This window comes from Trachypithecus francoisi, unplaced genomic scaffold (assembly GCF_009764315.1).
Source record: "Trachypithecus francoisi isolate TF-2019V2 unplaced genomic scaffold, Tfra_2.0 Contig01579, whole genome shotgun sequence".
NCBI classification, from domain to species: Eukaryota; Metazoa; Chordata; class Mammalia; order Primates; family Cercopithecidae; genus Trachypithecus; species Trachypithecus francoisi.
This window is the reverse complement of record NW_022681442.1, coordinates 30,035,413-30,063,273: the sequence shown is the minus strand read 5'-3', so window position 1 is coordinate 30,063,273 and position 27,861 is coordinate 30,035,413. Positions and strand designations below refer to the sequence as shown.

The following is a 27,861-nucleotide window of genomic DNA, read 5'->3' as shown; positions in this document are numbered from 1 at the left end:
ACCTACACACACACACACACACACACACACACACACAGACACACACAGAGTACAATCTGAATAAAGGTCCATGGATGGTACCAGGGTCAATTTTCTGGTTTGATTATTATATTATATATTATGTAAGATGTTACACAAACACCTTTCCATCTTATTTTTGTAACTTCATGTGAATCTATAATTATTTCAAAATTAAAAGTCAAAAAAAAAAAAAAACCAGAATGGCAGATAACCAGATGGGAACATGTCAAGCCTGCCAAAGCAGAGAATTGTGAATAAAACCTGGATGTATTTTCACTGTTATGTATAATTCTTTTTATAGGTCTGTAGGCCACCTTCAAATTTTATTTTAGCAAAATCATCTCTGGGGATAGATGGGATTTTATATAGCCACATAGGCACACCTCAGAGAAAGAGTATCATAAATCCAAATTGTTGTTGTTATCATAAATTCCGCATGAAACTATTTACCTATTATAAATTACTTCAACAGTCTTCTCCAGCTAACCCCGAATGATTCCAGGTGAGAAGGCACCACAGCAGAGGCCTCCTACTACACCACTTTCCAGCCTTCTCCTGGACTACTCAGCCAACCGAGGCAGAGGCTGGCTCAGCAAGCTTTCCTTCACCTCCTGGGCTGGAAGCCAGGGTGGGCTCAGGAATCTCTTACCTGTTGAGGTCCCAGATTCTCAGGGGTGAGAAGTGCCCGCAACAAGCCGTCCCTGTCACAAAAGAGCTGCCAAACAAAAGGAGAGCAGAATCAGATCTGGCTTGTCAGAACCTGCGGTGGAAATGGCTAACAATGGGAAATGCCGTGTTCATTCCCAAGGGGATTGTGGGTTAAGCCAGAATGAGAGAAGTGGCCTAGGGAGCCATCACAGGAGCTATGGGAAGACATCTGGGAGCACTGTAAGGGGTGTAGCCCCGCAGAGGTGCCTGGCCAGAAGACCCACGAGCTCAGCCACTGCTGGGCCTGCTGCACAGACTAGGTTGAGTGGTCCTTGTGCACCATAAAAACAGATCTCTAGATTTGACAAGTTTGAGCCCAAGGGAGAGCAAGCCTGTCGGGCTCCTGTTTAGGAACCCCAAGAGCACAATGGCAGGGCACAGAAAAGGGCTCCAAGGAACAGGCTGCTGGGGCTGGAAGGTGATGCCCCTGGTCAGAAGTAGGGACAACTGAGGGGCATTCCTGAAGGTTTTAAGAGCTGGGGGAATCTGGTAATGTGGTATAAGCACAGGGCAGGTATAAAGGCACCAAAATGAGAAAAGGAAAAAATATGAAAGGTGAGTGAATCCCTTGGATGGGTATATGCTAGTACATAGGTGGGGCGGAGTGGGGAATGACAGGGGCCAGGCAGCCAGGGCTTCTGGAGGGTGCGACTGGAGTCTGCCAGAGACCTCTGAGGCCAATAATAAACAACGCCAAGAGACACATGAGAAGGAGCAGGCTGACCCTGTTGCCCAGAGTGTCCCTTAGAGCCCTAAAAACCTCAACATATACAATCTGCAGAGTCTCACTTTAAATGGAGGCACAAGCCTGGTGTAAAGGATCCATTCAGTGGGCCAGGCTGGCTGTAGCGCTGGCCTAGAACTTGAACCTATGAGCCAGACAACTCTTGTTAGAGGATTTGGTAGGGTGGAGAGGGGAAGCCTTTAGGAAACCTGGGCTTGAAACTTAAACAGCAAGCAAGCAAATTGAAAAGAGTGGTGTCAGGAGCCCTAGGGCAGGAATGGGCCATGTCCCTACATGTCTTTCATGGGGGAGAAGGAAGACTGGACATACTAATAACACATTAGCAATGTGGGGGCAACAGCCCATCTGCTGTGGCCCAGCCCAGCACCTGTGGCTCTCTGATCCCAAGCATGTCAGTGAGGAGATAGATTTCCACAGAGAGGGCCATGGAGAAGCCAGTAGCTTTGGCTGGGGGGGAGGCTGGCCTGCCAGTTGCTGATGGGGGAGATGTTAGGGCAGGCACTGGCCAAACCACTGATTTACAATCAAAATTGCAGGGCAGGTGTCTGCTCTTCAGCCCTAGGCTGACAAAAAGGCCATACGAGCTATCCTGGGGCTTTCATGACTCAAGCCAAGACTTCCTCCAGGGACATGCCCCATCATCCTAGCTTCTTCAAAGCTGCCAGCAGCCACAAAAACTATAGAGTGGGAGTGCCAAAACAGCCACTGTGCCATGCCGCAAGTGATTGCCAGCCTGGGAAGCAGCCAGTGGACACTGAAGAACCAAACTACAAAGTCAGAAGGTGTTGCCCTCTCCTCCCTCCCCCAACATTTTTCTCTTTAGGGTAATCCATTAATAACTGGTAAAGCCAATTACCTTGGGCTGGAACCATAATAGCCACTTGGAAATCATTCGAGCAGGCAATTGGACTATCCAGACTTGAGGAGTGGGGGCCAGGTGAAGGGCACCAGCACAGACACAGGCATCTTTTTTTTTTAAAGGAGTCTCCCTCTGTCACCAGGCTGGAGTGCAGCGGTGCAATCTTGGCTCACTGCAACCTCCACTTCCTGGGTTCAAACAATTCCCCTGCCTCAGCCTCCCGAGTTGCTGGGGCTACGGGCATGCCCCACCACACCCAGCTAATTTTTGTATTTTTAGTAGAGACGGGGTTTCACCATGTTGGCCAGGCTGGTCTGAGTTTCTTGACCTCGTGATCCGCCCACCTCGGCCTCCCAAAGTGCTGTGATTACAGGCGTGAGCCACCGCGCCTGGTCAGGCATCTCTTAAGGCCTATGGCAGGCCTCTGACTGGCCACAGGCCTAAATTAGCATCAAGGTAAGTCAATAGAGAGGGGAGCAACATGGAACTTTAATCTTGCTGGAGGTCAGAGCTGTGGGAGTGGCAGGGATGAGGGTGGGGTGGGGATGCAAACCCCCTTCCCAGGGACTCCTATCCCCCTCTATTCTGGCCCATCAACATCTGGCCCTGATCATCTGCCGCCAGGAGGAGTGCCCCTCACCTTCATACCCTGTACAGGGCCTTTTTTTTTTTTTTTTTTTAATAGAGACAGGGGTCTCTCTATGTTGGCCAGGCGGGTCTTGAACTCCTGGGCTCAAGTTGATCCACCTGCCTCAGCCTCCCGAATTGCTAGGATTACAGGTGTGAACCACTGGCGCCCAGCCTCCTGTGAAGCGCTTTCTTAACTGCCTAGATGTGACATCTATAAATGTTTCTTTCCAAAAGCTGCCTTTTTCTCTCGCCTAACCACTGTGATCAAGGAGGAAAAGAGGGAGAGAAAGTAGAATGTCTTCCCGGCACTTAGGAGGACTTAAAGAGTTTAATCAAATTTAACACTCAGTAAAAAACCATCAACAGTCAAGCAGATTTTGAGCAAACACTCACCAGGACTCACACCCAAACCACACGGCCTTCCCAGGACTCTTGGGGGTCAGGCTGGGTGCAGACACAGTCTTGTACACCTTGAACTACTCCCGACTACCTGCAGCCATTCTTGCCCCCTTATTCCCATGGTCATTAGGACGAATGAGCAGAAGCTACAGACCAGCCACACTCAAAGTCAGAAGATTAGAAAGGGTGTGCCCACATGCAATCTCAGAGTACAACAGACACATGGAGCAGAGGAAGAAAAGGAATTCACTACTCTCCAACACCCAAATGGTGCGTCACATCTCACAATGAGCCCACGAGATAGACATTATTCCCATTGTGCAGAAAGTGAATATGAAGCAAAAGCCAAGCTTCCATGAATGGACTTAAAATATTGTGGCTGCACACAGGATCTGTTACCCCCACATTCAGACTCCTCCTTTGAGACTCACGGGATAAAGCGCTTTGAAAAGGGGCTGGTGGGGTGGGATCTGTGCATCACAGGCAGCCTCACTCCTCAGTTCTCTAACCCAGGTGATTTAACCCAAACAAAATACTGTGTCTGATAACCTGTTCGATTTGAATCCGCCAGATGTCTTCAACCAGATTCTCGTCACATCCCTCACGGTGCTGGCTCCTGTGCTACGCATGTCAAAGGCTCTCAATAAATACTTGGAGATCAATGAAATGAAAACATGTATCATTTCCTCCATGGCTCCTCCCGAGGGATTGCTCACTGAATTTTCCCCACTAAAGTCCTTTGCTATAACTTCAATTTTGGGTTTGAAAGTGATGAAAAAGCCAGCTCTGCTCAGAAAAGAAAGAAAATTCAGCCGGGCGCGGTGGCTCAAGCCTGTAATCCCAGCACTTTGGGAGGCCGAGACGGGCGGATCACGAGGTCAGGAGATCAAGACTATCTTGGCTAACACGGTGAAACCCCGTCTCTACTAAAAACTACAAAAAACTAGCCGGGCGACGTGGCGGCGCCTGTAGTCCCAGCTACCCGGGAGGCTGAGACAGGAGAATGGCGTGAACCCGGGAGGTGGAGCTTGCAGTGAGCTGAGATCCGGCCACAGCACTCCAGCCTGGGTGACAGAGCGAGACTCCGTCTCCAAAAAAAAAAAAAAGAAAGAAAATTCAAATGGCTTTTGCCTTCAGTCCCATCTCTTCCCTCAGGGGTATTCCAGGGACGAGGACTTCAAATCTGTGTTGAACAGGCAGAGGCAAGAGCTGGTGGCTCCCCAGGTAGGCTGATCCTCTGAGTCCCTTCCATACTCAAGGGACAAATGGCATTTTTGGTTTATCTTCCCATCTCCCCTTTGAGATCAGAACCCTTTAGAGGTTCTTGGGTACTAGCAAGTGTCTAGCACAGTGCTTGGCCCAGAGAAGGCACTCACTACAAATTTGTGGAACTGAACTGAGAGGGCCTTCCAGAGCCCAAAGCCTGCACAGCTGGGAAAGCTAGTCATGTGCACTGTGAAGCTGGTCCCTCTGCTTCCTAAAGGAATCATTCCCAAATACCAAAGGCTCAAACTTGAATGACACGACACAGGCATACAATATTAGGGGAGTGAGAAGTCCCTCATAAGCACCGCAACTAGGTAAGAGATGAGAGGTACCGACATCTAAAAATTAATGTCAAAACACACACACTCAGGCACACTAGTACAAGTACACCTATCCCCTCTTAGCTAGAGGGTCTAAAAGTCATTCTGACTCCATAAGCTCTCCTCTTTTTGGAACAGAAAGCCCTTACCAGAAGCCAGCCTTCTAATTTCTCACCCTGTCCCAGACCTTAACCAGATCTTCAACCTGCCTTACTCATCCCCTGGCCCTAGCTCAGGCAAACCTGGCATCATGCAGACTTTCATCAGGCTCCAGAAGCAGACATAGGAGCCTGTCTCACTAGAGGAAGATGCCAGGGAATTAGGGTTTGTGTATTCAAGTTGAGAAATTAAAAATAACAAGACATAGAAAAGAGGAGAGCAAGGTAAGAAGGAAAATTAGTTGGGCATGGGCAGTCTGAAAGGCAGGTAGATTCCTGCTGCTTCTGCATTAGCTTAGGCCCTCTTAATAACACTAGTAATTTACTGAGCACTTACTATGTGCCAGGTGCTGAGCACGTGTTTCAAAAGCATTATCCCATCTAATCCTCATAACACTATGCAGTAGGTATGCAGTAGGTACCACTTTCCTTTTTTTTTTTTTTTTTTGAGACAGAGTCTCACTCTGTTGCCCAGGCTGGAGTGCACTGGTGCAATCTCGGCTCACTGCAACCTCCATCTCCCAGGTTCAAGCAATTCTCCTACCTCAGCAATCCCCAGTAGCTGGATTAACAGGTGTGCACCACCACGCCTGGCAAATTTTTGCATTTTTAATAGAGATAGGGATTCCCCCATGTTGGCCAGGCTGGTCTCGAACTCCTGAACTCAGGTGATCCACCCACCTCGGCCTCACAAAGTTCTGGGATTACACACATGAGCCACAGCACCCAGCCCCACTTTCCCTATTTTACAAATGAGGAGACTGAGGCTCTGGGAGGTAATTAATTTGCTCTAGCTCACAAAGGTAGCAACTAGTGGACTAGAATTGGAACCCAGTCAGTCTTGATTCCAGGTCCAAGTTATTATACCACCCCTCGCCCAGAAGCTCTCATCTTGGCTACATTTCAAGAGTTAGTCTTATTTGAATTTCCAGCATCTAGTATAATGCCTGACACACACTGAAAACTCAAATGCTTATTGATTGAATGAATGAATGACTGAATGAACAAATGAACAAATGACTCCACCTGGAAGAAGAAAGAAGCAACTGAGTGGTTTAAGGTGGGGCAGCAGAAGTGGCGTGCTCAGCAGCTGTGTCCCGTGGCTGGCCTAGAGCCACCCAGCTGGCCCAGGCCCCAGCAGCCTCTGAGCCTGGGCTGACACACTTTGGCAAGGGAGGCCACCAGAGCTGTCACATCATTCACCAACATGCCCATCAAGTGTATTCAGTTCTCTTCAACCCGCATTGGCATTTTAATTACTGTTGGGTAAACTAATTTGTACAAATGAAGGCCAGGCTGCCTAATAGAATATGCAAGCTCTCTGACCTCTGACAGGCACTGACACGAGATACAAAGGCAGCCAAGGAAGGCTTTTTATCTGAGCCTTATTACTCTCTATTACTCCAATTAGTCAGGCTCCAGTGCTCCTAATTGGAGGAAAAATTGCAATTAAATCAATTTTTGATGGGCTGCAAGTGGGCTCCCGAACCGCCCTGCTTGTGAAACACTGATATTATAGCAGCAAAGGTCACAGGCCTCATCGGCACCTGGGGCTCCCCGAGCTCCCTTGGCCCCTCCTTAAATACCTCAAGGAAACCCCTGTCCGTCCATTGGCTCAGCCAGCAAGGGTAGGAAGGAGGAAGTCATTAGAGCATGTCAGGTCTCATTGCTGCTGCCGCCATCTGCTAACCTCCGCCACTGACATCATTCCAGCGGTAAGTCCCAAAGCATGAATACAGTGCGAAGGTCAGACAAACTCACTTGGTGAGGGGAAGCCAGGAGCATAGCTGCAGTGACAGCACTGTGAGGGAGGGACCAGTGGAGTGGGAACAGGAGGTCAACAGCAATCAGGAAGGGGAAAGACACAGGCAGGGGGCAGGTGAAAGTGTGAGACAACCAGTTCCTAAGATCCAGCCAACAGGGCACCCTGGGTCACTAAAGGGATAAGGAAATAGATGTGATGGGAAGAGGGAAAAAAAGAGGCAAATCTTGTTCTCTGTCCAGCAACCATCCCACCTTGCAGGTGGGGAAACATCCACTTGAATGCCCTCTAGAGCGCAGCTCCAGAAGGCTGCTCCAGTCACATCTGTGATGAGTGGACAGGGCCATGCTTGTGAAGCCTACCATCCACAGTGGCATCTGTTTCTGAAGGAGGAAGGGAGGCTCTAGGACCAAAGCTGCAAGACCAGGCACGGGAAGATAAACACAACTTTTCATCAAACTAAAGACAAATAAGAACAAGACACCTAGCTGAAGCTTGAATTAATAAAGTTTAAAGCAAATAAAAAGAAGTTCCATTTCACACAGCAACTGGCATACCATTACCTCAAAGAGACGCTGTAGACGGAAAATGTAAATTCAAAAGCTTAGCCAACTTCACGGATGACTGAACCATAATGGGTTAATAGGGAAAGGAGGATATGCCTTGCCTTCAAGAGATAAAGACCAAAGCATGTTAAATAAATGATGTTCCATCTACTTAATGGAATATTATACAGTCATTTTAAATGATGTTCCCAAATAATACAAGCAAGATGCTTGCGATGTAGTATTATAAGAGAAAAAAGCGGGGCACAAACAGCACTGTTACAACTACTAAAACAAAGGAGCCTATGCAGAGAAAAGGAAAGAGTGGAAGAAAACTAAAATGTTAAGTGATTGTGTTTGGGCAGTAGAATGATAAACAATTCTTCTTCTTTTGAATTTTCTTCATTTTTCAAATATTATTTAATGAGCATGTGCTGTTTTTTAAAGGGAAAAACACATTATTTACTTTTTTTTTTTTTTTTGAGACAGAGTCTCGCTGTGTCACCCAGGCTGGAGTACAATGGCATGATCTTGGCTCACTGCAACTTCTGTCTCCCGGGTTCAAGCAATTCTCCTGCCTCAGCCTCCTGAGTAGCTGGGACTACAGGCGCCGGCCACCGCGCCCAGCTAATTTTTTGTATTTTTGCACAGATGGGGTTTCACCCTGTTAGCCGGGATGCTCTCGATCTCCTGACCTCATGATCCGCCCACCTCAGCCTCCCAAAGTGCTGGGATTACAGGCGTGAATCACCGTGCCCAGTCATTATTTACATTTTATACGAGAAAAGACAACATAACACTCCTGTCTATGACTTGGGGCCAAGGGCAGGCAGACCTGAAGGTGAGTGGTACAGCTGTGTTAGCAACCATGGCCCTGGCACACCTTCCCCTGAAGTGATGGGACTGATCAGTAGCTCAAGGTTAGACCAAGAAGTCCCAGATCAGAAGGGAGGTGTCCCACTGGTCTCTTTCTCCCAATTAGGCACTGGCCACTAGGGAGCAAGACTGACTCCAGATTCCTACAGCTTCTGGTGGTCTGGGACACCTCTCCCAGTACACATACTACACATATTCTCTACACACACACACACGCACACACACACACGCACACACGCATGCACCCCTCTCTCAACCCAAGTGCATCAGGACAGGATGGTGCAAGTAGGCGCCTAGGTCAGGCTCTGGATAGTGTCCAAAGGCTGAAGCTCTTACTGCTTGCTCCCTGCCCCCAATTGCAACTCCAACAAATAAGGGCCAGCAAAGCAGGGTTTCTGTGGAGGAGTGCGTTCCTACAGTCGGAGAATGCCTACAGAGAAACACAAAATGATTATTCTCTATTTTAACCAAGGGTACAAGGTCAGCCTAACCAAAGATAGGAGAACGTGGCCCAGGCTAGACAAAAGGAAGCCTAAGGTTTCTGATTCACTCAAGAATCAGAAACTTAGAAACTTGAGGAATGGAAGCACAGAATTAACAGAGAGGGAAAAAAAATAACTAAATAAAAACAAAAACTCTCAGTACAGTGGAATAACATAAGTTAATTCAGCCTATTGAATTTAATAAGGTGTTGGGAGCTGCAGGCAGAAGAGTTTCCAAACTGTATTTCCATCTACATGGCCCCTTAAACAACTGCTCCATGTACTCCTAAAAGAAAGAAATGGCAATGTGTCCCAGTGCTAAAGCAAAAACTGACCGGTTCAGACTTCCTGGGAAATGATGATACAATATTCACAAAATGAGATACCCAACAAGAAGCATGCAAAAAGACAAGCTATACATAGTAATTACTTGCAGACAATATGACTGTCTGCCTAGAAAATCCAAAAGACTCAACCAAAAAACTATCACAATTAATACCAGGGTCAGATGAGGCAGCTGGCATGCTGCATACAAGAGTGGAAAGGGGTGCAGGTGTGGACCCCTGGCTCTGCCACCTAGTAATCATGTGATCCAGAGTGAGTTATTCAACCTCTCTACAGCCCTGTTTCTTCTTCATAAGACAGAAATAATAATAGTACCTAGGCATTGGCTTGTTATAAAAATTATATGGGAAGTGTAAATTAGTTCAACCATTGTGGAAGACAGTGTGGCGATTCCTCAAGGATCTAGAACCAGAAACAACATTTGACCTAGCAATCCCATCACTGGGTATATACCCAAAGGATTATAAATCATTCTACTATAAAGGAGACATGAATGAAGCTGGAAACCATCATTCTCAGCAAACTAACACAAGAACAGAAAACCAAACATTGCATGTTCTCATAAGTCGGAGCTGAACAATGAGAACACACAGACACAGGGAGGGGAACATCACACACCAGGGCCTGTCAGGAGGTAGGGGGTTAGGGGAGGGATAGCATTAGGAGAAATACCTAATGTAGATGATGGGTGGATGGGTACAGCAAACCACCATGGCACATGTGTACCTGTGTAACAAACCTGCACGTTCTGTACATGTACCCCAGAACTTGAAGTATAATAAAAAAAATTATTTGGGAAAATATGCTTAGAACAGTATATAGCACATAGCACACACCCACGGATATTAGCTATTATTATATACCAGCAATAACCAAGTGTTTATTATATATCAGCAATAACCAAGTGTTATTATATACCAGCAATAACCAATTGCAACCAAAATGTAATTAAAAATCCAGGCTGGGCGAGGTGGCTTACACCTGTAATCCCAGCATTTTGGGAGGCTGAGGCGGGTGGATCACCTGAGTTCAAGAGTTTGAGACCAGCCTGGCCAACATGGTGAAACACTGTCTCTACTAAAAAATATATATATAAAAATTAGCTGGGCGTGGTGATGGGCACCTGTAATTCCAGCCACTCGGGAGGCTGAGGGAGGAGAATCACTTGAAACTGGGAGGTGGAGGTTGCAGTGAGCCAAGATCACACCACTGCACTCCAGCCTGGATAACAGAGCGAGACTCCATCTCAAAACATAAATAAATAAAATAAAAATAAAATAAAAACCCATTCACGAAAAGAATTTAAATACTGTAAAATAAGAATAAATCTAACAAAAAAAGAGAAAAATGAACAAATAAACAAAAATCACTAGAAAAGATCCATATAAAAAATATAAAACTTCACTAAAGGAGATAGAATTGTTGAATAAGTTTAGAAACATATTCCCAGATGTGAAATCTTGATTATAAAACTGTCAGTTCTCCCCCAATTAATCTATAAATTGAATACAGATTTTTACTTAATCTACTCAAGATTTTTACTTAATCAATTGATTCTAAAATTCATCTAGAAGAGGAAAACCACCAGAATAACCCAGAAGTATCTGAAAAAGAACAATAAGAAGTTGTTCTACCAGATCAAAACATACTTTGTATGATATTCATGCTGAAATAGGTGAATAGATCAGTGGATGAGAATAACGAATCCAAAGCCACACCTATCTACTTGTAGAGAATCAATAGATTCTAAGTGTGGTCTTTAAAGAGAGTAGATAAAGAATGAACTAATCAATAAATGGTATAGGGTCCACCAGATACACATTTGGAAAAAAAAATTAGAGGCCTACCTACCAGCAGACATTGATCCCAGATAAATTAAGGAGATAAACATTAAACTGTATGAAAACCCATAAAGGTCTAAGGAAAAATACATAGGAAAATAGTTTTATAATCTTGGAAAGACATTCTTTTTTTTTTTTTTTTTTTTTTTTTGAGACGGAGTCTCGCGCTGTCACCCAGGCTGGAGTGCTGTGGCCGGATCTCAGCTCACTGCAAGCTCCGCCTCCCGGGTTCACGCCATTCTCCTGCCTCAGCCTCCCGAGTAGCTGGGACTACAGGCGCCGCCACCTCGCCCGGCTAGTTTTTTGTAGTTTTTTTTAGTAGAGACGGGGTTTCACCGTGTTAGTCAGGATGGTCTCGATCTCCTGACCTCGTGATCCGCCTGTCTCGGCCTCCCAAAGTGCTAGGATTACAGGCTTGAGCCACCGCGCCCGGCCGCTCTTGGAAAGACATTCTTAAGATAAACATAAAATTCTAAAGCCAGGAAGGTAGTGATCAGACAGACCCAACCTACAAATAACACAAATTTCTACACAACAGAAGACATAAAAAACAACAAGCTGAAAGGAATTACCATATATAGGAGGGGTCTCCAACCCCCAGGTCACGGACCTGTACCAGTCCATGGCCTGTTAGCAACCAAGACACACAGCAGGAGATGAGTGGTGGGCAAGCAAGCTTCAACTGAATTTACAGCCACTTCCCATCACTGGCATTGTAACCACTTGAGCTCCACCTCCTGTTGGATCAGGGGCAGCATTAGATTCTCATAGGAACATAAATCCTATTGTAAACTGTACATGCAAGGGATCTAGATTGTGGCTCCTCATGAGAATCTAATGCCTGAGGATCTGTCACTGTCTCCCATCACCCCCAGATGGGACCATTTAGTTGCATGAAAACAAGCTCAGGGCTCCCACTGATTCTACATTATGGTGAGTTGTAAAATTATTTTATTATATATTACAATGTAATAATAATAGAAATAAAGTGCACAATAAATATTATGTACTTGAATCATCCCAAACCCTGACCCATCCCCCTCCCACCCCCGAGGCTATGGAAAAATTGAAAACTGTCTTCCATGAAACCAATTCCTGGTGCCAGATAGGTTGGGGACTGCTGATATATAGTCAAAAGATTAATACTGAGAATATTAAAAGAGGTGATGGGAGGCCAGGAGTGGTGGCTCATGCCTGTAATCTCAGCATTTTAGGAGGCCAAGGCAGGCAGATTGCTTGAGCCTAGGAGTTCAAGACCAGCCTGGGCAACAAAGTAAGACCCTGTCTTTACGAAATATGAAAAAGTTAGCCAAGTGTGGTGGCATGCACCTTTGGTCCCAATTTCACAGGAGGGTGAGGTAGGAGGATCCGCTCCCTTGAGCCCAGGAGGTCAAGGCTGCAGTGAGTTATGATTGCACCACTGAACTCCAACCTGGGCAACCAAGCAAGACCCTGTCTCAGAAAAAACAAAAAGAGAGATGGAGGGGCACTCGTCCAGCATCCTGTCTTGGAGCCCACTTCCTCCCTACCCTGGGGGGGAAAAAGAGCAATCTTATAAATCACAGGGAAAAAGGTAGATAAATGAGTGAAAACTTGAACAAGTAATTTATAGAAAAAATATACATGGCCAAATACACAAGAAAAAATGTTAAGCCTCTAGTAAGAATTGCAAATTAGGCCAGGTGTGGTGGTTTACACCTGTAATCCCAGCATTTTGGGAGGCTGAGGTGGGCAGATCAGTTGAGGTCAGGAGTTCAAGACCAGCCTGGCCAACATGGTGAAACCCCATCTCTGCTAAAAATACAAAAAAGAAAATTAGCTGGGTGTGGTGGTGTGCACCTGTAATCCTAACTACTCAGGAGGCTGAGACAGGAGAATCACTTGAACCCAGGAGACAAAGGTTGTGGTGAGCCGAGATTGAGATTGAGCCACTGCACTCCAGCCTGGGTGAGAGAGCGAGACTCCATCTCAAAAAAAGAACCAAAAAACAAAAACAAAACAAAACAAACAACAACAACAAAAAAGAATTGCAACCTGGAAAAACAACAAAAATAATTACAAACACATATAGTATTTAGTGGGTGCCCAAGTGCTGTTCTAAGCACTTTCTACCAATTAGTTCACTTAACGCTCAAGACATTCCTACATATTTGATAATATTTTTCTAGGTATGATAATAGTATTATGATTACTTTTCTTTTTTTTTTTTTTTTGAGATGGAGTCTCGCTCTTGTTGCCCAGGCTGGAGTGCAATGGCGCGATCTCGGCTCTCTGCAACCTCCGCCTCCCGGAATCAAGTGATTCACCTGCCCCAGCCTCCCAAGTAGCTGGGATTACAGGTGCCTGCCACCACACCTGGCTAATTTTTTGTGTTTTTAGTAGAGACGGGGTTTCACCATGTTGGTCAGGCTGGTCCTGAACTCCTGACCTCAGGTGATCCACCCGCCTCGGCCTCCCAAAGTGCTGGGATTACAGGCATGAGCCACTGCACCCAGCCTATGATTACATTTAAAAAGTATCACTATCTTTTAGAGTACAGACTGAAATATTTATAGATGAAATTATATGTCTGATATTTGCTTCAAAATAATATCGGAGGGGAAAGTCTGTAGGGATTAATGGAGCAAGGTTTAGCCAAAAGTTGGTAATTATTCTACTTTTGTAAATTTTGAAACTTTCTGCTATAAAAACGTTTTTAAAAAGCCACCATGGGCCGGGCGCGGTGGCTCATGCCTGTAATCCCAGCACTTTGGAAGGCTGAGGTGGGCGGATCACGAGGTCAGGAAATTGGGACCATCCTGGCTAACATGGTGAAATCCCATCTCTACTAAAAATACAAAAAAAAAAAAAAAAATTAGCCAGGTGTGGTGGCAGGCGCCTGTAGTCCCAGCTACTCGGGAGGCTGAGGCAGGAGAATGGCGTGAACCCGGGAGGCAGAGCTTGCAGTTAGCAAGATCGCACCACTGCATTCCAGCCTGCGCAACAGAGCGAGACTCTATCTCAAAAAATAAAATAAAATAAAAGCCACCATAAGCCAGGCGTAGTGGCTCATGCCTATAATCCCAGCACTTTGGGTGGCTGAGGTGGGCAAATCACTTGAGGCTAGGAGTTCAAGACCTGCCTGACCAACATGGTGAAACCCCATCTCCATTAAAAATACAAAAATTAGCCAGGTGTGGTGGTGCATGCCTGTAATCCCATCTACCTGGGAAGCTGAGGCACGAGAATTGCGGGAGGCAGAGGTTGCAGTGAGCCAAGATCATGGCACTATACTCCAGCCTGGGTGACAAAGCAAGACCCTGTCCCAAAAAAAAAAAAAAAAAAGGTCACTATGAGGTTTGTACAGCCAAAATTACCCTCCTTTTACAGATAAGGAAATTGAGGAATAGAGAGGTAACTCACCAACATTACACAGCTAGTAGGAAAGGGACTCATGATTTGACCCCAGCCTTGTGGGCTGCAAAGTCCACCCCTTAATCACTATTTTATACTCACTCCCCAAATTAGATATCACTTTTTACCTATCAGAGTGGCAAAATTTTTCAAAAAATGGATATTACCCAGTATTCATAAGAGGAAATGAGTAATTGTACACACTGTTTGCGGGTATAGAACCTGATACGGTCTAACTGGAGGGCAATGTGGCAGTGCCTAAAAACTTTTCGGTGCACTTCCTCCTCAATCCAGCATGTTCTTTCTAAGCGTCTTTCCTAGAAAGATACCTGACCATATGTAAAAATACGCAAGTACACAGATGTTTCCTAAAGGACTGTTTGTAATAGCAAGACACTGGAAACAACCTACATGTCCATCAGTGGAAGGATGGTTACAAACTGTGGTTTGTAAGGTGTGGAACTAGAATGCTGCAGTCAAAAAGGACATGGTAGGATGGGGTCCTCTGACATGAAAGGACCTCCAAGCCTCATAGGGAGATGAGAAATTCAAGCTGTAGAACAAATGTATAATGTGAGTTTAAAACAAAGCGGAACTATATATCTATATATGTACACATATTGATGAAACTATATGATATCTGCTATTTGCTTCAAATGAAAAGATCTGGAATGACACATACTAGACATCCTGCAAAAAAAGAGTAGGAAAACGGGAGGAGACAAAGGTCACTGAAGGAGATTTTTCCTCTCTATTCTATGTATTTTAAATTGTTTGAATTTTTACAATTAGAACATATTTATATATCACTTATGTATAAAACAACAAAATAGAAATTCAGAAATCAAAAGGAGAATGGTAATTAAAATACTCATTTTGAAATTACCTGAAAGATGGGTTGCATATTAGTAGCACACTGAATTAAATGTGATTCTGATTACAGCACAAGCCACACGATATCTTGGCTCCATCTGGGACCTGACAGAGACCCTTTACCTGGATGGCTTTCTGAGTGGTGAAAGCCTGGGAACAGCTGCCTATGAGAATTCCACTTTCCCTGCAGCTCTGACAGTGCTTTCCACCTAAACTTCTGCTTCATAACCACTCTCTTTGTAAAGAGATGCTATGCATCATGAATTATACACAGCAAGACTACAGAAGTAGGATCCATGACGATAAGACCTACTGTATCTGTGTACACAATAGGTAAAGACTATCCCTCACAAGAAAGGAGTGCTCCATTTGTAGAGGAGTGCTAGCAGCAAGCCCTGGTGCATGTGTCAACTCCCTGCAGTTTAATCCCAAATCATGCAGCTTGCTAATCATTTTCCTTTGGAGGAAGCCTGGGCAGGCCAGACATGTGCCATCCCAGGACTTGGTTCCAGTCTCTCTCTGCTCCTCTGGGAGGGTGCTAGGCCACTGCTCATTCATATGACCTCAGGTGTCTGCAACCAGGTTCTTTCTCTGTGCATGTCACATTAGAAGATGGGGGGGTTTTGCTAAGGGCATCATCAACAGCTTACAAAGGAGGAATCCCTGATTTGCTGACTAGTAATAATGTGAGGGGGAGGAGGTCAAAGGCTGTACAACAGTTCCTATCAGACTCTTCACTTTGTTTAAGAGTTGGTAGCCAAGGTCTCTAAGCTCAGTCACCATTCACATAGACACTTTGGGATTGGACATCATGGAGTAATTTGACCTTTATGAAACCAGTAGACACCTATTGTTCTGTGTGCCCTACACTCTCCCTCCATACATGTGATTCCTGAGAGATCCACCATGTTCTGACATGACTTTCCCTCCCTGGCCACAGTTAATTAATCAAGAGATGCACAGCTGACCCAAAACGGGCCTGGGATTTTTGGAAGCCAGTCACTCTCTCTGATTTAAGCAATCAGCTGCCAGACTCAGGAGCTCTTGGCAGCCTCATGAAATAAGCTGGTCAGCTTGGAGAAAGGAAGGAGCTAAGAGCAATAAAGAAAGAGATGAGCACCCCAGAAGGATAAAGCCACGGCAGCACTGCGGCCTCTGGGTTCAGCTAGTCCCAAGGCTGTATTTCAGTTCTGCCTTTGGCTTGGTTTTTCACCTTTTCCCTTGGATTTCATGAGCCAAATATTCCGTTTTATTTATGTGAATTTGAATTTGGTTTCTGTCACTTATAATAAATGTGTCCTAAGTAATATAGAGCCTCGGTTCAGTAACTTCTGGGTTTCTCACCCATCTGAATGTCCTCACTGAGAAATGAGCAAAGGGCTTTGCCAGGCCTCTACTGGACACCTTGGGGCCTACGAAGAGACTTCAACCACAGAATTAATATCTACCTGTTAGGTCTTCTAGGAAAGCAGATGAAACAGAACCACACAGGCTGGCCTGGAACTTCAGAAAGGAGATGAGGTGTTCTCTTATACCAACGCCCAAGAACAGTGCTAGGGAAAATCTACCTGCCCACTCCCAGTAGGGGGTGAGGAGATGGTCTGGACAACAGAAAATAACAAGGATGCTGCTTGAGGGATGGGAGTCTAGTTTTCAAGGGACAAGGCCCTGATCTTCAGAGATTTGGTCCCTTGAATCCCTTTTCATGGACTGATGAGACTGAGTGTTCTACTGGAAACCACATGACTCATTCTAATGGGACAGAGTTTGGTTTACTCTCAAACCCTTCCATTTTCTTTTTCTTTTTTTTTTTTGAGAGAGAGTCTCACTCTGTTGCCCAGGCTGGAGTGCAGTGGCAGATCTTGGCTCACTGCAACCTCTGCTTCCTGGGTTCAAGCGATTCTTGTGCCTCAGCCTCCCAAATAGATGGGATTACAGGCATGTGCTACCACGCCCAGCTAATTGTTTATTTTATTTATTTATTTATTTTTGAGACGGAATCTTGCTCTGTTGCCCAGGCTGGAGTACAGTGGCACAATCTCGGCTCACTGCAAGCTCCATGTCCCGGGATCATGCCATTCTCCTGCCTCAGCCTCCTGAGTAGCTGGGACTACAGGCGCCCACCACCACGCCCAGATAATTTTTTGTATTTTTAGTAGAGATGGGGTTTCACCGTGTTAGCCAGGATGGTCTCGATCTCCTGACCTCATGATCCGCCCACCTCGGCCTCCCAAAGTGCTGGGATTACAGGCGTGAGCCACCGCGCCGGCCATTTTTTTTTTTTTTTTTAAAGTAGAGATGGGGTTTTGCTGTGTTGGTCTCAACTGGTCTCAAACTCCTGGCTGGTCTCACACTCCTGGCCTTAAGTGATCCACCTGCCTTGGCGTCCCAAAGTGTTGGGATTACAGGTGTGAGCCCACCCGCCCAACCTAGACCCTTCCATTTTCTTTTTTCTTTTCTTTTCTTTTTTTGAAATCGAGTCTGTCGCTCAGGCTGGGGTGCAATGGCATGATCTCGGCTCACTGCAACCTTTGCCTCCAGGGTTCAAGCGATTCTTCTGCCTCAGCCTCCCAAGTAGCTGGGAATACAGGCACCCACCACCATGCCCAGCTAATATCTGTATTTTTAGTAGAGATGGGGTTTCACCATGTTGGCCAGGCTGGTCTCGAACTCCTGACCTCAGGTGATCCATCCGCCTCCACCTCCCAAAGTGCTGGGATTACAAGCGTGAGCCACCGCGCCCAGCCGACCCTTCCACTTGCAACAACCATAGTGCCAGGCATTTAAGAGATAGATAATTTAAATATATTTTCCATGTATCCATCTAATTTTAATTAAAAGCCTGCAGAAATGGATAGGAGAAACTTTGAGGGGGGAAAAAAGGAAAAAAAAGCAGCATAAAATAATTAAGATGCTGATGGAAAACACAGGGGTTAACTTTACTATTTTCCTCTTTGTTTATATTTGAAAATTTTCAGAATTAAAGTTAAAAAATACACATCCACAATTAAAACCAATTGACTGTGATCTTTCTTTGTAACCCCAAACAACTTCTTTGTTACAACTTCTTGTATCTCTTCTCCACCCTGACCTGGTACAAATGACCCAAAAAACAAGGGAAAAATAAATCTGACTATAGGAGCAAACTCAAATATTCTACTTCTGAATCCCTCTGAGTGACATGCGCACACAAACACAAAACACAAGATAAACCAAGCAGAAAATTCACACATTGCATGTAAGATTTTGTTTTTCTCCAAAAAACAAAAACAAAACAACACGCATCACCTTAAGTGTGTCCCCCGAAACCCTCTCACTCTCTTTTTTTAAATGAACCTGGCCCCAAATCAGAAAGACATTTGAAGTTGTAAATCAGAAATTAGGTATGAGGAAACCAAAGCTTATTTATGGAAAATCACATTATGGTGTATCAAAATAATACATGATATGTTACATAAAAACTCTATAAACATATCACTGTATAGAACATCAATAGACACACATGTGGCCAGGCACAGTGGTTCACACTAGTAATCCCAGCACTTTGGGAGGTTGAGACAGGTGGGTCACCTGAGGTCAGGAGTTTGAGACCAGCCTGATCAATATGGTGAAACCCCTCTCTACAAAAATTACAAAATTAGCCATGTGTGGTGGCACACGCCTGTAATCTCAACTGCTTGGGAGGCTGAGGCAGGAGAATTGCTTGAACCCGAGAGGCAGAGGTTGCAGTGAGCCGAAATTGTGCCATTGCACTCCAGCTTGGGGAAAAGAGTGAGACTCTATCTCAAAAAAAAAAAAACAAAATAGTCACACGTGTATGTGTTTAGGATATATGTCTATGAATATATACACATTTAAAAATTGAAGCAAAACATGACAAGTGTCCAGGCACAGTGGCTCACGTCTGTAATCCTAGCACTTTGGGAAGCCCAGGCAGGAGGCCTGCTTGAGGCAAAGAGTTCAAGACCAACCTGGCCAACATAGCGGGACCCTATCTTTATTTTTTTTTTTAATTAAAAACAACAAAAACAAAAACATGACAAGTATCTGAGCCTCAGGTTCCTCTGAAGTCCCATTTCCTTACAGGCAGCCACTATGCAGAGCCTGCCACAGTCAGCTGCCCCTTCCTGCTCCTCTCCAAGCTACAACACCCCTCTGGGACCTCCAAGTTCCAAGCAGTTCTTACTCTCTATAAAACCTCTCCTCCATGCTCTTGCTCAGGACTTTGTCAACAGCCCACACACCTCCCCACTGCCAGTCTGTAGGCACCAAATTCTACCTCCTAAGCCTCCTTGGTAGGCAAATAACATAGCATATTTGCTTTCTGGGAAAAGTCTGCCCCTCGATGTTTAATTTCACCTCTTTGGAACATTGGAATAAAGGCCAAACACATCATGAGCCACAGGGAAGCACTGGGGCCAGGGCAGTGCCTGAATCAATGCCATGCCCACCATCAGTGCCACCAGGCCCTCCTTTAAAGTGCCAAGATTTAGGACAGGGCTGGGCATGATGCCTATACTACCTGTGATCTGGGGGTACGCACATACATACACACCTGTAAACTACCAGATTATAGACTACTGATGCACGGGTCAACTTTCCTCCCTGCCATCCTCCCCAAATAATATAAAATAAGATCACCTTATCTTTCCAACTGGTGCTACTCCTCAGAAATAGGAGAAGGCAGGGCTTCACCAACAGGAGACTCTCATAAGCCACATCAGCCAAACTGGAGACCAAGAAAGCATGTGTCAGCCCAGGCCACTGATTCTTCTACTGCTGAGTCTCCACACCTCACCTCATCCAAACAACATGGGAGCAAGACTGTAAAGATTAGCGTGTCTACCCTTCAATTCCTCGCACATCACTCCTAACCCAGGCCCAGTAGGTGGCTGCTGGCCATTCAGCCTTCAGTTGCCAACTGTCCAAGGTGGAAAGCTGTGCTGTGGCTCAACTCCCAGATGCTGGGATTTGGCCCCTGGGAAGAGAGAGAACATGGGCCCAGTCACAGCCTTGGGAAGAGGTACATGCCCGCTGGGTTGTCCTGACCTTGCCATCCTTTGCTGAGAAGGCACACACACACATACACGCAGCCGCGTTTGCTCCCTTCGGTAAGGGGGCACCCAGGATGCTGCACACATATGCATGCACTGCATTGCATCTCCACTTGTGCTAAGGAGCGGACAGTGGTCTGTGGGTACAAATGTCCCACACAAGGAAACTCCACACAGATCGTGTAGACACACTGTGCCCACAGGGGTCTCTTTACCTAAACTTACTGGGCAGTTGTGATTTTGCACTAGCCCAGGTGTTAAGCCCCCTGCAGTTCTCTCCTCCTTCGGCCAGTCTCTGTCCCTCCCTCTTCCCTCCCACGATAAGTGCTTTCAGGCCACACAATGAGTGGAAGGAGGAGAAACACTTCTATTGAGGAAGGCGTTTTGTTGTTTCATCCCTAAGGGGGCCTGGGGTAGGGAAGTGGGGGGGGGCCCACAAAATTTCTAATAAGCAGTTTCTGTCCTCAAAGCTAAAATGATTTTCTTTAATTGCTTGGTGGGAACAGTTTATTGTGGGGGTCTCTGCCCTCCCCGCAAAGCCTAATTGACTTACTGAAGTTTAACAGGGGCTTTCACCTGGAGAGACTGCAATTATTCCCCCCATCCCACATTCGTACCTGGGCTCTCCCCACAGGGGGCCTTTGTTCCCCCTAAATACAGCAGTGACACAAATGTCCTCAGCAGCAGGGGAACACAGGGAAATGGTAATTTTCAGCCCAACTCAATTAGCTGAGGGGCTTTTCAGCCTTCCCAGTGAATGGTAGGGAAACTTTGGCATGTGGGAACGGTGAGCTGGGGCTGCTCTGTGCAAGCCAAACAAAAGAGGACTCTGAATTGGGCCCCGTGGTGAGCCAGAGCAGGACTGGTGGGGGCAGCTGGGACTGGGGCCTGGACAAGGGGAAGAAGGTGCTGCCATCTATTACCTACATTGTCATCCTCCCAATCTGCATCTCCCAATCAGGGTCAGTAGGCCAAATAGCTTTCTGGGAAGTGGAGACACTCAAGACAATTGACTTGTACTTAGCACCACAGCCCTGCATTTATGAAGCAAGGAATAGGAAAAAGATGGCGAATTGAACCTGAACAGCCATGGCCAAGGGAGAGGGCTATGCAACAGGGTGGCCACAGTGCTGGAGCTGCTCTGCTCTCTCCTCTGAAGGCCTGGGGCTGGAGCTCACATCATATTTTGGGCCTTCATGGGCAACTCAGAGTCAGGAAGCTTCAGGGAAAAAGATTCTCCCAGGAATGCCACAACCTTCAGAGCCCTGTCTAGAAACTCCAGAACCAGGCACTCTCCAAGGCTACTCCACTAATAACATTATGATCCAGCAGAACCCAGGACTGATGAAAAGGAAGACAGCTGAGCTGCCCATAGCACAGGCCACTGCTCTATAGCCCTGTCCTCTAGTCATGCCAACAGAAATGAGATCATGCCTCCATTTGCCACCCAAAACCTCACCACATACAGAGGAGTCTCTGACAGCCTAGGTGAGCTATATTCAGGGGCAATCATGGCCGTGGGCAGTAGGAGCAGTTTGGCACATGGTTTGTAGGTGGTGGTCAGGTCACACTTTTTGCCTGTTTGCTCGACATTGAGATCTAACCATGAAAACTACTGCACTATGATGTGCTACCCCAGCCTGCTCCTTCAACGGCTTGGGCTGGCTGCTAAGAACTACTGTCCACATTCTCACCCCCATCTCAAGCCTTTGCAAAAGAGTTTCAAAGTCATTCTCTATAGCAGAATCTACAAAGAAAAGGGTGGCTAGTCTCAATACCCACAGTTCAGATGTGAAGCCAGACCCTGCCCTCACACCACTATGGCATGGAACAGCCTCTTCTCTTTGCAGGGCAGCCCAGTCCCACAACCTGCCTGAGACAAGTAGGCCTGCAAGATGAGAGGCCCATGAAGATTCATGAAACGGGTTGCTCAGAACAACTGGCTCGACTCCCCAGTCCCATCTGGCCTGGATTCTGTCTTCCCATCTTCCTGTGCCCCTACATCAGTCTTGTGACCCACTTGTACAGGACACCCTCTCCCTGTCACCTTTTCCTCAGACACGCACAGGCTGCCTCCCTGGGACAAACAGAAGGTCCCACTCTGGGACTCACCACCCCTTTCACAAAACAAGATTTTGCCTGGGCAATCCCTGAGCGGGGAACAGACAAAGACAGGGCTTCATTCCTTCAACAAGTACCTAAGGGCTCTCTAAGCCAGCCCTGTGATAGATGCTGGGGTGTTCAAGAAAAAACAAATTCATATAGGCTTGCCCTTAGGCAGCTTAAGGTCCAGCCAGAGAATCAAGTCTTGAATTTATTTTTTTTACGTTGGAAACAATTCAAGACAATCAACAAGTTCTAATTCCAAATGAGATTGCTCAGCACAGGATGGGGAAGCAGACAGAGTAGCACGGAAGTGAAAAAGCATGAACTCTGGAGTCAGATGCCAGGGCTCCAACTCTGGGTGTGTTGGCTATGAGATGTGACTCTGGCTGTTTAGTTAGCCTCTCTTAGGTCTCAGTTTCCTTTTGTAAACTAAGGATGATGATGGTACCTATCTGGGAGGATTAAATAAGGTATAAAGTGGTCAGCATAGTGCTTGGCATTTCACTGGCACTCTGTAAGTGCTAATCACTCTTGTCATTATTGTGATCATCACCATTGGCCAGACCATAGAGCATCAGTTGGGATTCTTGATCAAGGAAATGGCCTAGTAAAGGGAACCTATACTGTTCCCCTGCAGTATGGGGTAAGAAGTGAGGCCTTGGGTCCCCTGTCCCTATTCTGTAGACCACTTTAGAAAGCTACCGTCAAGGCTGACGACAGACAGGACAAATTTAACCTGGCCAGGGCCTCAGGAGATACTGAGCCAACCAGGCGCCTTAAAGGGGCAGACTGGAATTTGAGCCCCCTCAAACTGACCACAGCCCCCTTAGCTGTCTCCCACCCCTCACTCCCTACCATTAGCCTGCTGGCTGGAACGCAGGGGCCCCTGTGCCAGAAGGCCCAAGCTAGGCAGGAGGCCGAGAGGCACAGGTGGTTCTCAGAGGAGATCCCTGGGCTCCAGAAAGCATTTCCCCCACAGGAGCAACAAAGCCGGGGCTTGTTGCTGGTCAAGGCGCCTTTGCTTGCTTGGGCTGGGGCCCAGACTGTGAGGCAGCCGGGCAGGCCAGGGGACGCAGAGCTGGGAGGGGCAGCAGCCAGCCCTTTTGGCACCAGCTTCCTTCTTCTCTGGGTTTCTCACTTTGTTCAGCACGGTAACCCAAAGGAGGCTGGAGAGAGCACTTTTCACTACCCAGCAAATAAAGCCACAGGGAGAGGAAGAAGAATGAAACATTTGGGGGTTTTACATTTTGGTTTTGGGGTATTTAGTTGGTTTGAAAAAATAATAAAAGGAAGTTGTTTTCTAATCCAATTAATTTCAAACCCAGGACTTAGATCATACATAGCCTACAGTGATCCCACAGCACCTAATACCCATTATCCCTCTTCTAAGATTTAAAGTCCCAGTGGAGCCAGCGTTGGTCTCAAGAGGCTGGAGGAAGGTTTTCTATCGCCTGGTGGGGTGGGTGGTGGTGGTTAGGAATGGGGTGCAAGCATGGCTTCAGTAAACTCTACCACAAAACTCTAGGACCTCAAGTTCCCCAAGTCTACACACACTCATGCAGTACTGCTAGTCATGTGTATGTGTGGCTTTCCCAATGGAGGCTGCCAGAACCCAGTTATTCTCAAGAATCATGTTTTCTGGGTCCCAGTCCTGGGCAGGGATGCCTACAATGTAAGGAGATTCCAATGGTAACCTTAACTTATCTGTTCCTCTCATTATTTCTAGGGAATGGATCTCTCACCCACAGGTCATTCTGCCCCCATCAGCTCCTTTCCGCCAGGCCTCAGAGTGCTGACCCTGCACCTTCCTTGGGTGACCACCACCTTAGAAAGATGACGTGAGGAACTACTTGCTGGGTAGTTCTTTGAAGCAGGAGAGGTTTACACATAGGCACTTAAGGAGTTGCTAAGCCTGGGAATCCCTTCCCTAGGCAGCTGCCTGCCCATCCCATCCAATCTCAAGTGTAGTTCCACCCACTCACACCATACCAACACTTGCTTTGGAATCAATTTTTTTTCCCCCGATGGCATGTTTTTGTCATGCACTTCTGAAATCCCAAACTGTAAAACCATGAAGATTTTTCTCCTTGGAAAAATAGTAGGACAAAAAAAAATGACCAAAAAGTCATTTCATTGGAAGCTTCCTTTCTTTCCCACTAAGCCATTTGGGATAGGATACAAACCTTTCAGAAGAATGATAAGAAAGGTCACAAATTTGCATATACACTTGACAGTGGTATATATGCCTGATTTAATGGCTGGGTGACCCATCTTACTTCAGGCTTTCACTTCTCCACGGTACCTGTGCCAGGTGCTAGACAACTGCTAGCTGCTGACTTGAGGTACCCGCAAGTCTAGTTTCTAGAGAAAACCAACTTCCCATCCCACCCCCAATATTCTGCTATTGCTCTGTGAAAAGCCAAAGAGCTTAGACCCTGATGATAACCCTCTTGGAATCTGCAGGGAGGGAGATAAAAATGAGCTGCCTCCTATAGGTGCTCGGTGAGCTCATAAATCACAGGTCGCCCAATCACCAGGGAGGTCCCTGTCCACTAGGGAAAGGGATTAGGCCTCCATTAGGGATGAGATCTACCAACCAGAAGAAGATATCCTGCAAGTTTTGGGTTTGTTTGTTTGTTTGTTTTTTCTTGTTTTTATCCCGCATATCTAAAGTCCTAGGTACCTTAGGAAGGTTGGACTAAGCATAGATTTGCAGTGAAAGCAAAGGACAGGTTGGGAGGAAAAAAGCAAAACTTCTGGACCTTTCATTAAGTTACAACAAGCATTGATTTGAGATGACTGAGATTTTGTATCCCCTGCTCTTGGGTATAAACTCTCCCATCACAAAACAATACCTTTTCTCAGCTTTCCTGAGAACACCAGGTAATTTGATTGACTAGACAGAACTTAGGTAAGCCACTTCCTTGAGCAAGCACCCTGGATCAGAGTTTTCTGGGGGACTGATTATACTTTGGACATGAGCCCTGGGGCTGCGGCAGTGGCAACAGGTAAAGGAGTCAGAACTGTACAGCCAAGTTCATTATGTCAGTCGATAATCTTCCATGGACATGACCAGTGCCCCTGCCCGGACAGAAGTTAATGTGCATCCAACCAGGCCCAATTAAGGCCACACTCAACCCAGCCTTTCCCTGGCCCACGATGAGAAGGTCCTGTGTATGCTGGAAAACAAGTTTTGTCGGACCTTTACCCTGTATCTGCATTCCACCATTTTACCCTTTTAACACAAAAGTTAAAATAGTCAAATATCAGATCTCCCAGAAAGTCAGGTTTTCTGATCAGTATTGTTCCTGTCATTCCCAATTCCTCAATCTTGGCCTGAGAAGTGAGGTTCCCATCCCCACCAGAGGTTTTCCCACCTCCTTTTTATCATCAAGGAATGAGGCTTCTAAGTGCCCTCTCACCAATCCATCTCTCCCTCTCCTCTACCTTGCTCCAAACTCTGCTTTAAATCCCTGGGTGCTCTACAAAGTTACCAAGAGCCATTCCTGCTTCTTCCTCCACCATAAATACAATTACACTTTTTAAAGGAAAAAGGCAGCCCAGGGAATCCCCAAAGAGGCTGCTGTACTCTTCCCCTTGTAATGAAGCTAATAATGAAGCACCCTGAACTCTAATTAGTAAGAAATGCTTGTTTTCTCCAGTTGAATACTCCCTATAGATACATCTAATTTGTTTCTATGATTTCATCTCTCTCCTCCATCAAGTTTGCATTTAAAGGTTATGATGTGCCATTGCCCTCCCAGCCAGGCCTTGGCAGGGCAGCCTGGGGGAGTCACAGTGCTTCCTACAACCTGGGAGCCCCAGCCTAACCATCTCTGACATGGCCCATCCACCATTATCACATCCATACACATAAACTCTGTTTCTCTCAGGCTTTTTATGAGCTGTCCACAAAATGGAAGAGAAGGAAAGGGAGGAACAACATTTGGAAAAATTAAGGAAAAAAAAAAAAAAAACAGTAAAGGAAAAAGGAGGGGTGGGTATTGCTGTGAGTGCCTATTTCCCAATGAAAGAAATGTCCTCTGAAACAGAGTGACCCAAAGCAGGAGCTGCTTCTTACTGGTGGGTTCCTTTGGGATTTAGGCCCCTCAAAGACCTTGGACCTCCAGCTTCTTTCTCCTTGTCAGGCCTGGCAGTGTGACTGGCACCAATTCCCAAGACAGTCTGAAGGATGCCAACAGCAGCACAGAGGAGTCCCTGTGTTTGGTGAACCTTGGTGGGATGCCTCCCCAGGGCCACCTCATCTCAGTGGCCAGCCTGCATCTCTGCCTTCCGATCCATATGGAAAGTGAAGACACAGCCCCTTTCTAAAAGCCTGATTCCAGATGATGGCCCCCAGCCCCAGGACCACACGGATGCCAGAGCTACAGCCTGGCCATCATTGGGGGCCCAGAGACCTTCATCCACTGACTTCCTGATTCCAGGTACTCGAAGTTTTGCTCTCCCCAGAAGCAGAGGAGACCCAGGCTGAGGCTCCCCAGAATCTCCTCTCCTTGAGTCATGCATAGGTATCTTGTATCTCAGCAAGACTTGGGGTTCGAGATAGGGTACCCACACAGACCCCATCCCCCAGCTCCTGGTACAAAGCTATACTGCAGCAAGGTGAGTGGTAAAGACAGAAGACAGCCTGCTCATTGGTCATTGGCCCCTTCAACTGCCTGAGATGAGCATTTGTGATTTCCTGAAGCTTCCCCAGACACTCTGCCTCTTTTCTGTCTGGTCCCTATTTTCTCCTGTCCCTTAATGATTGCAGAGTAGTCTCTGCAGCTGACCTGTGCTCTAGCACCCCTCCTGCCTGCCCCCACCTCCCCCAGAGCCCTGCAAGCAAGGCCCTGCTTTGGCTCCCTGAGGTTCACAATCTGTGCTCTGCCAGACCCAGTCACAAGGGGGGTTTAACTCACTTCAAGCTGGCAGCCCTATAGGGTAGAACTAACCACCCCCCTCAAGAGGTGGTGGGGTGCCAAGCAAGTGTGTGCTCGAGCATCCCAAGGTGCTCTTGTTTTCTAGGCACCCCACAGTGGTCTGTGACAGACACATGGATGGGGGAATCCTTTGCCAGCCAGAGTTGGCATCTCACCCTACCTCTCAAATCTGCCACCAGCCTCTAGGGCCGAAGACCCTCCAAGAAGAAAATGCCCTGCAAGACAAAGACTTGAGGCCCCCCAGCCTGGCCTCTCAGCCCAACACAGGCCCGCATTAAAATCAACACTCCGTGAACACACAAAACTGACAGGGCAGAGGGGGAGCACACATCGGATACAAAGATCCGGCTCTCGAGAGACGCGGCCTGTTGGTCTCCCATGTTAGCTCCAAGTGACTAAGCGCAGGGTGGGAAATAACGCCACTATGCCGGCAAAAGCTCCCGCCTGGGCCCTGAGTTCGGCAGCCTTTTCACGGGGAAGATGCCTCTGCCTGGAAAAAAAAATGCAAGCATTGTGTGGGGACCATTAATGCATG

The 27,861-nt window shown here is 46.6% G+C and overlaps 1 protein-coding gene across 7 annotated transcripts in view; it reads right to left on the bottom strand.

Annotated features, from left to right (window-relative positions):
- FBXW4 (F-box and WD repeat domain containing 4) overlaps nucleotides 1–27,861 on the bottom strand; it is an 86,942-nt gene that overhangs the window by 14,551 nt on the left and 44,530 nt on the right. For 5 of the 7 annotated variants that reach the window (XM_033185058.1, XM_033185079.1, XM_033185104.1 and 2 more), the window contains exon 6: nucleotides 671–736. The exons of 1 other annotated variant lie outside the window; for it this stretch is intronic. In XM_033185058.1, the coding sequence (XP_033040949.1) occupies nucleotides 671–736 (66 nt within the window). Of the gene's footprint in view, nucleotides 1–670; nucleotides 737–19,864; nucleotides 19,953–27,861 lie in introns of all 7 variants that reach the window. One more of the 7 variants, XR_004430893.1, reaches the window with a different exon arrangement.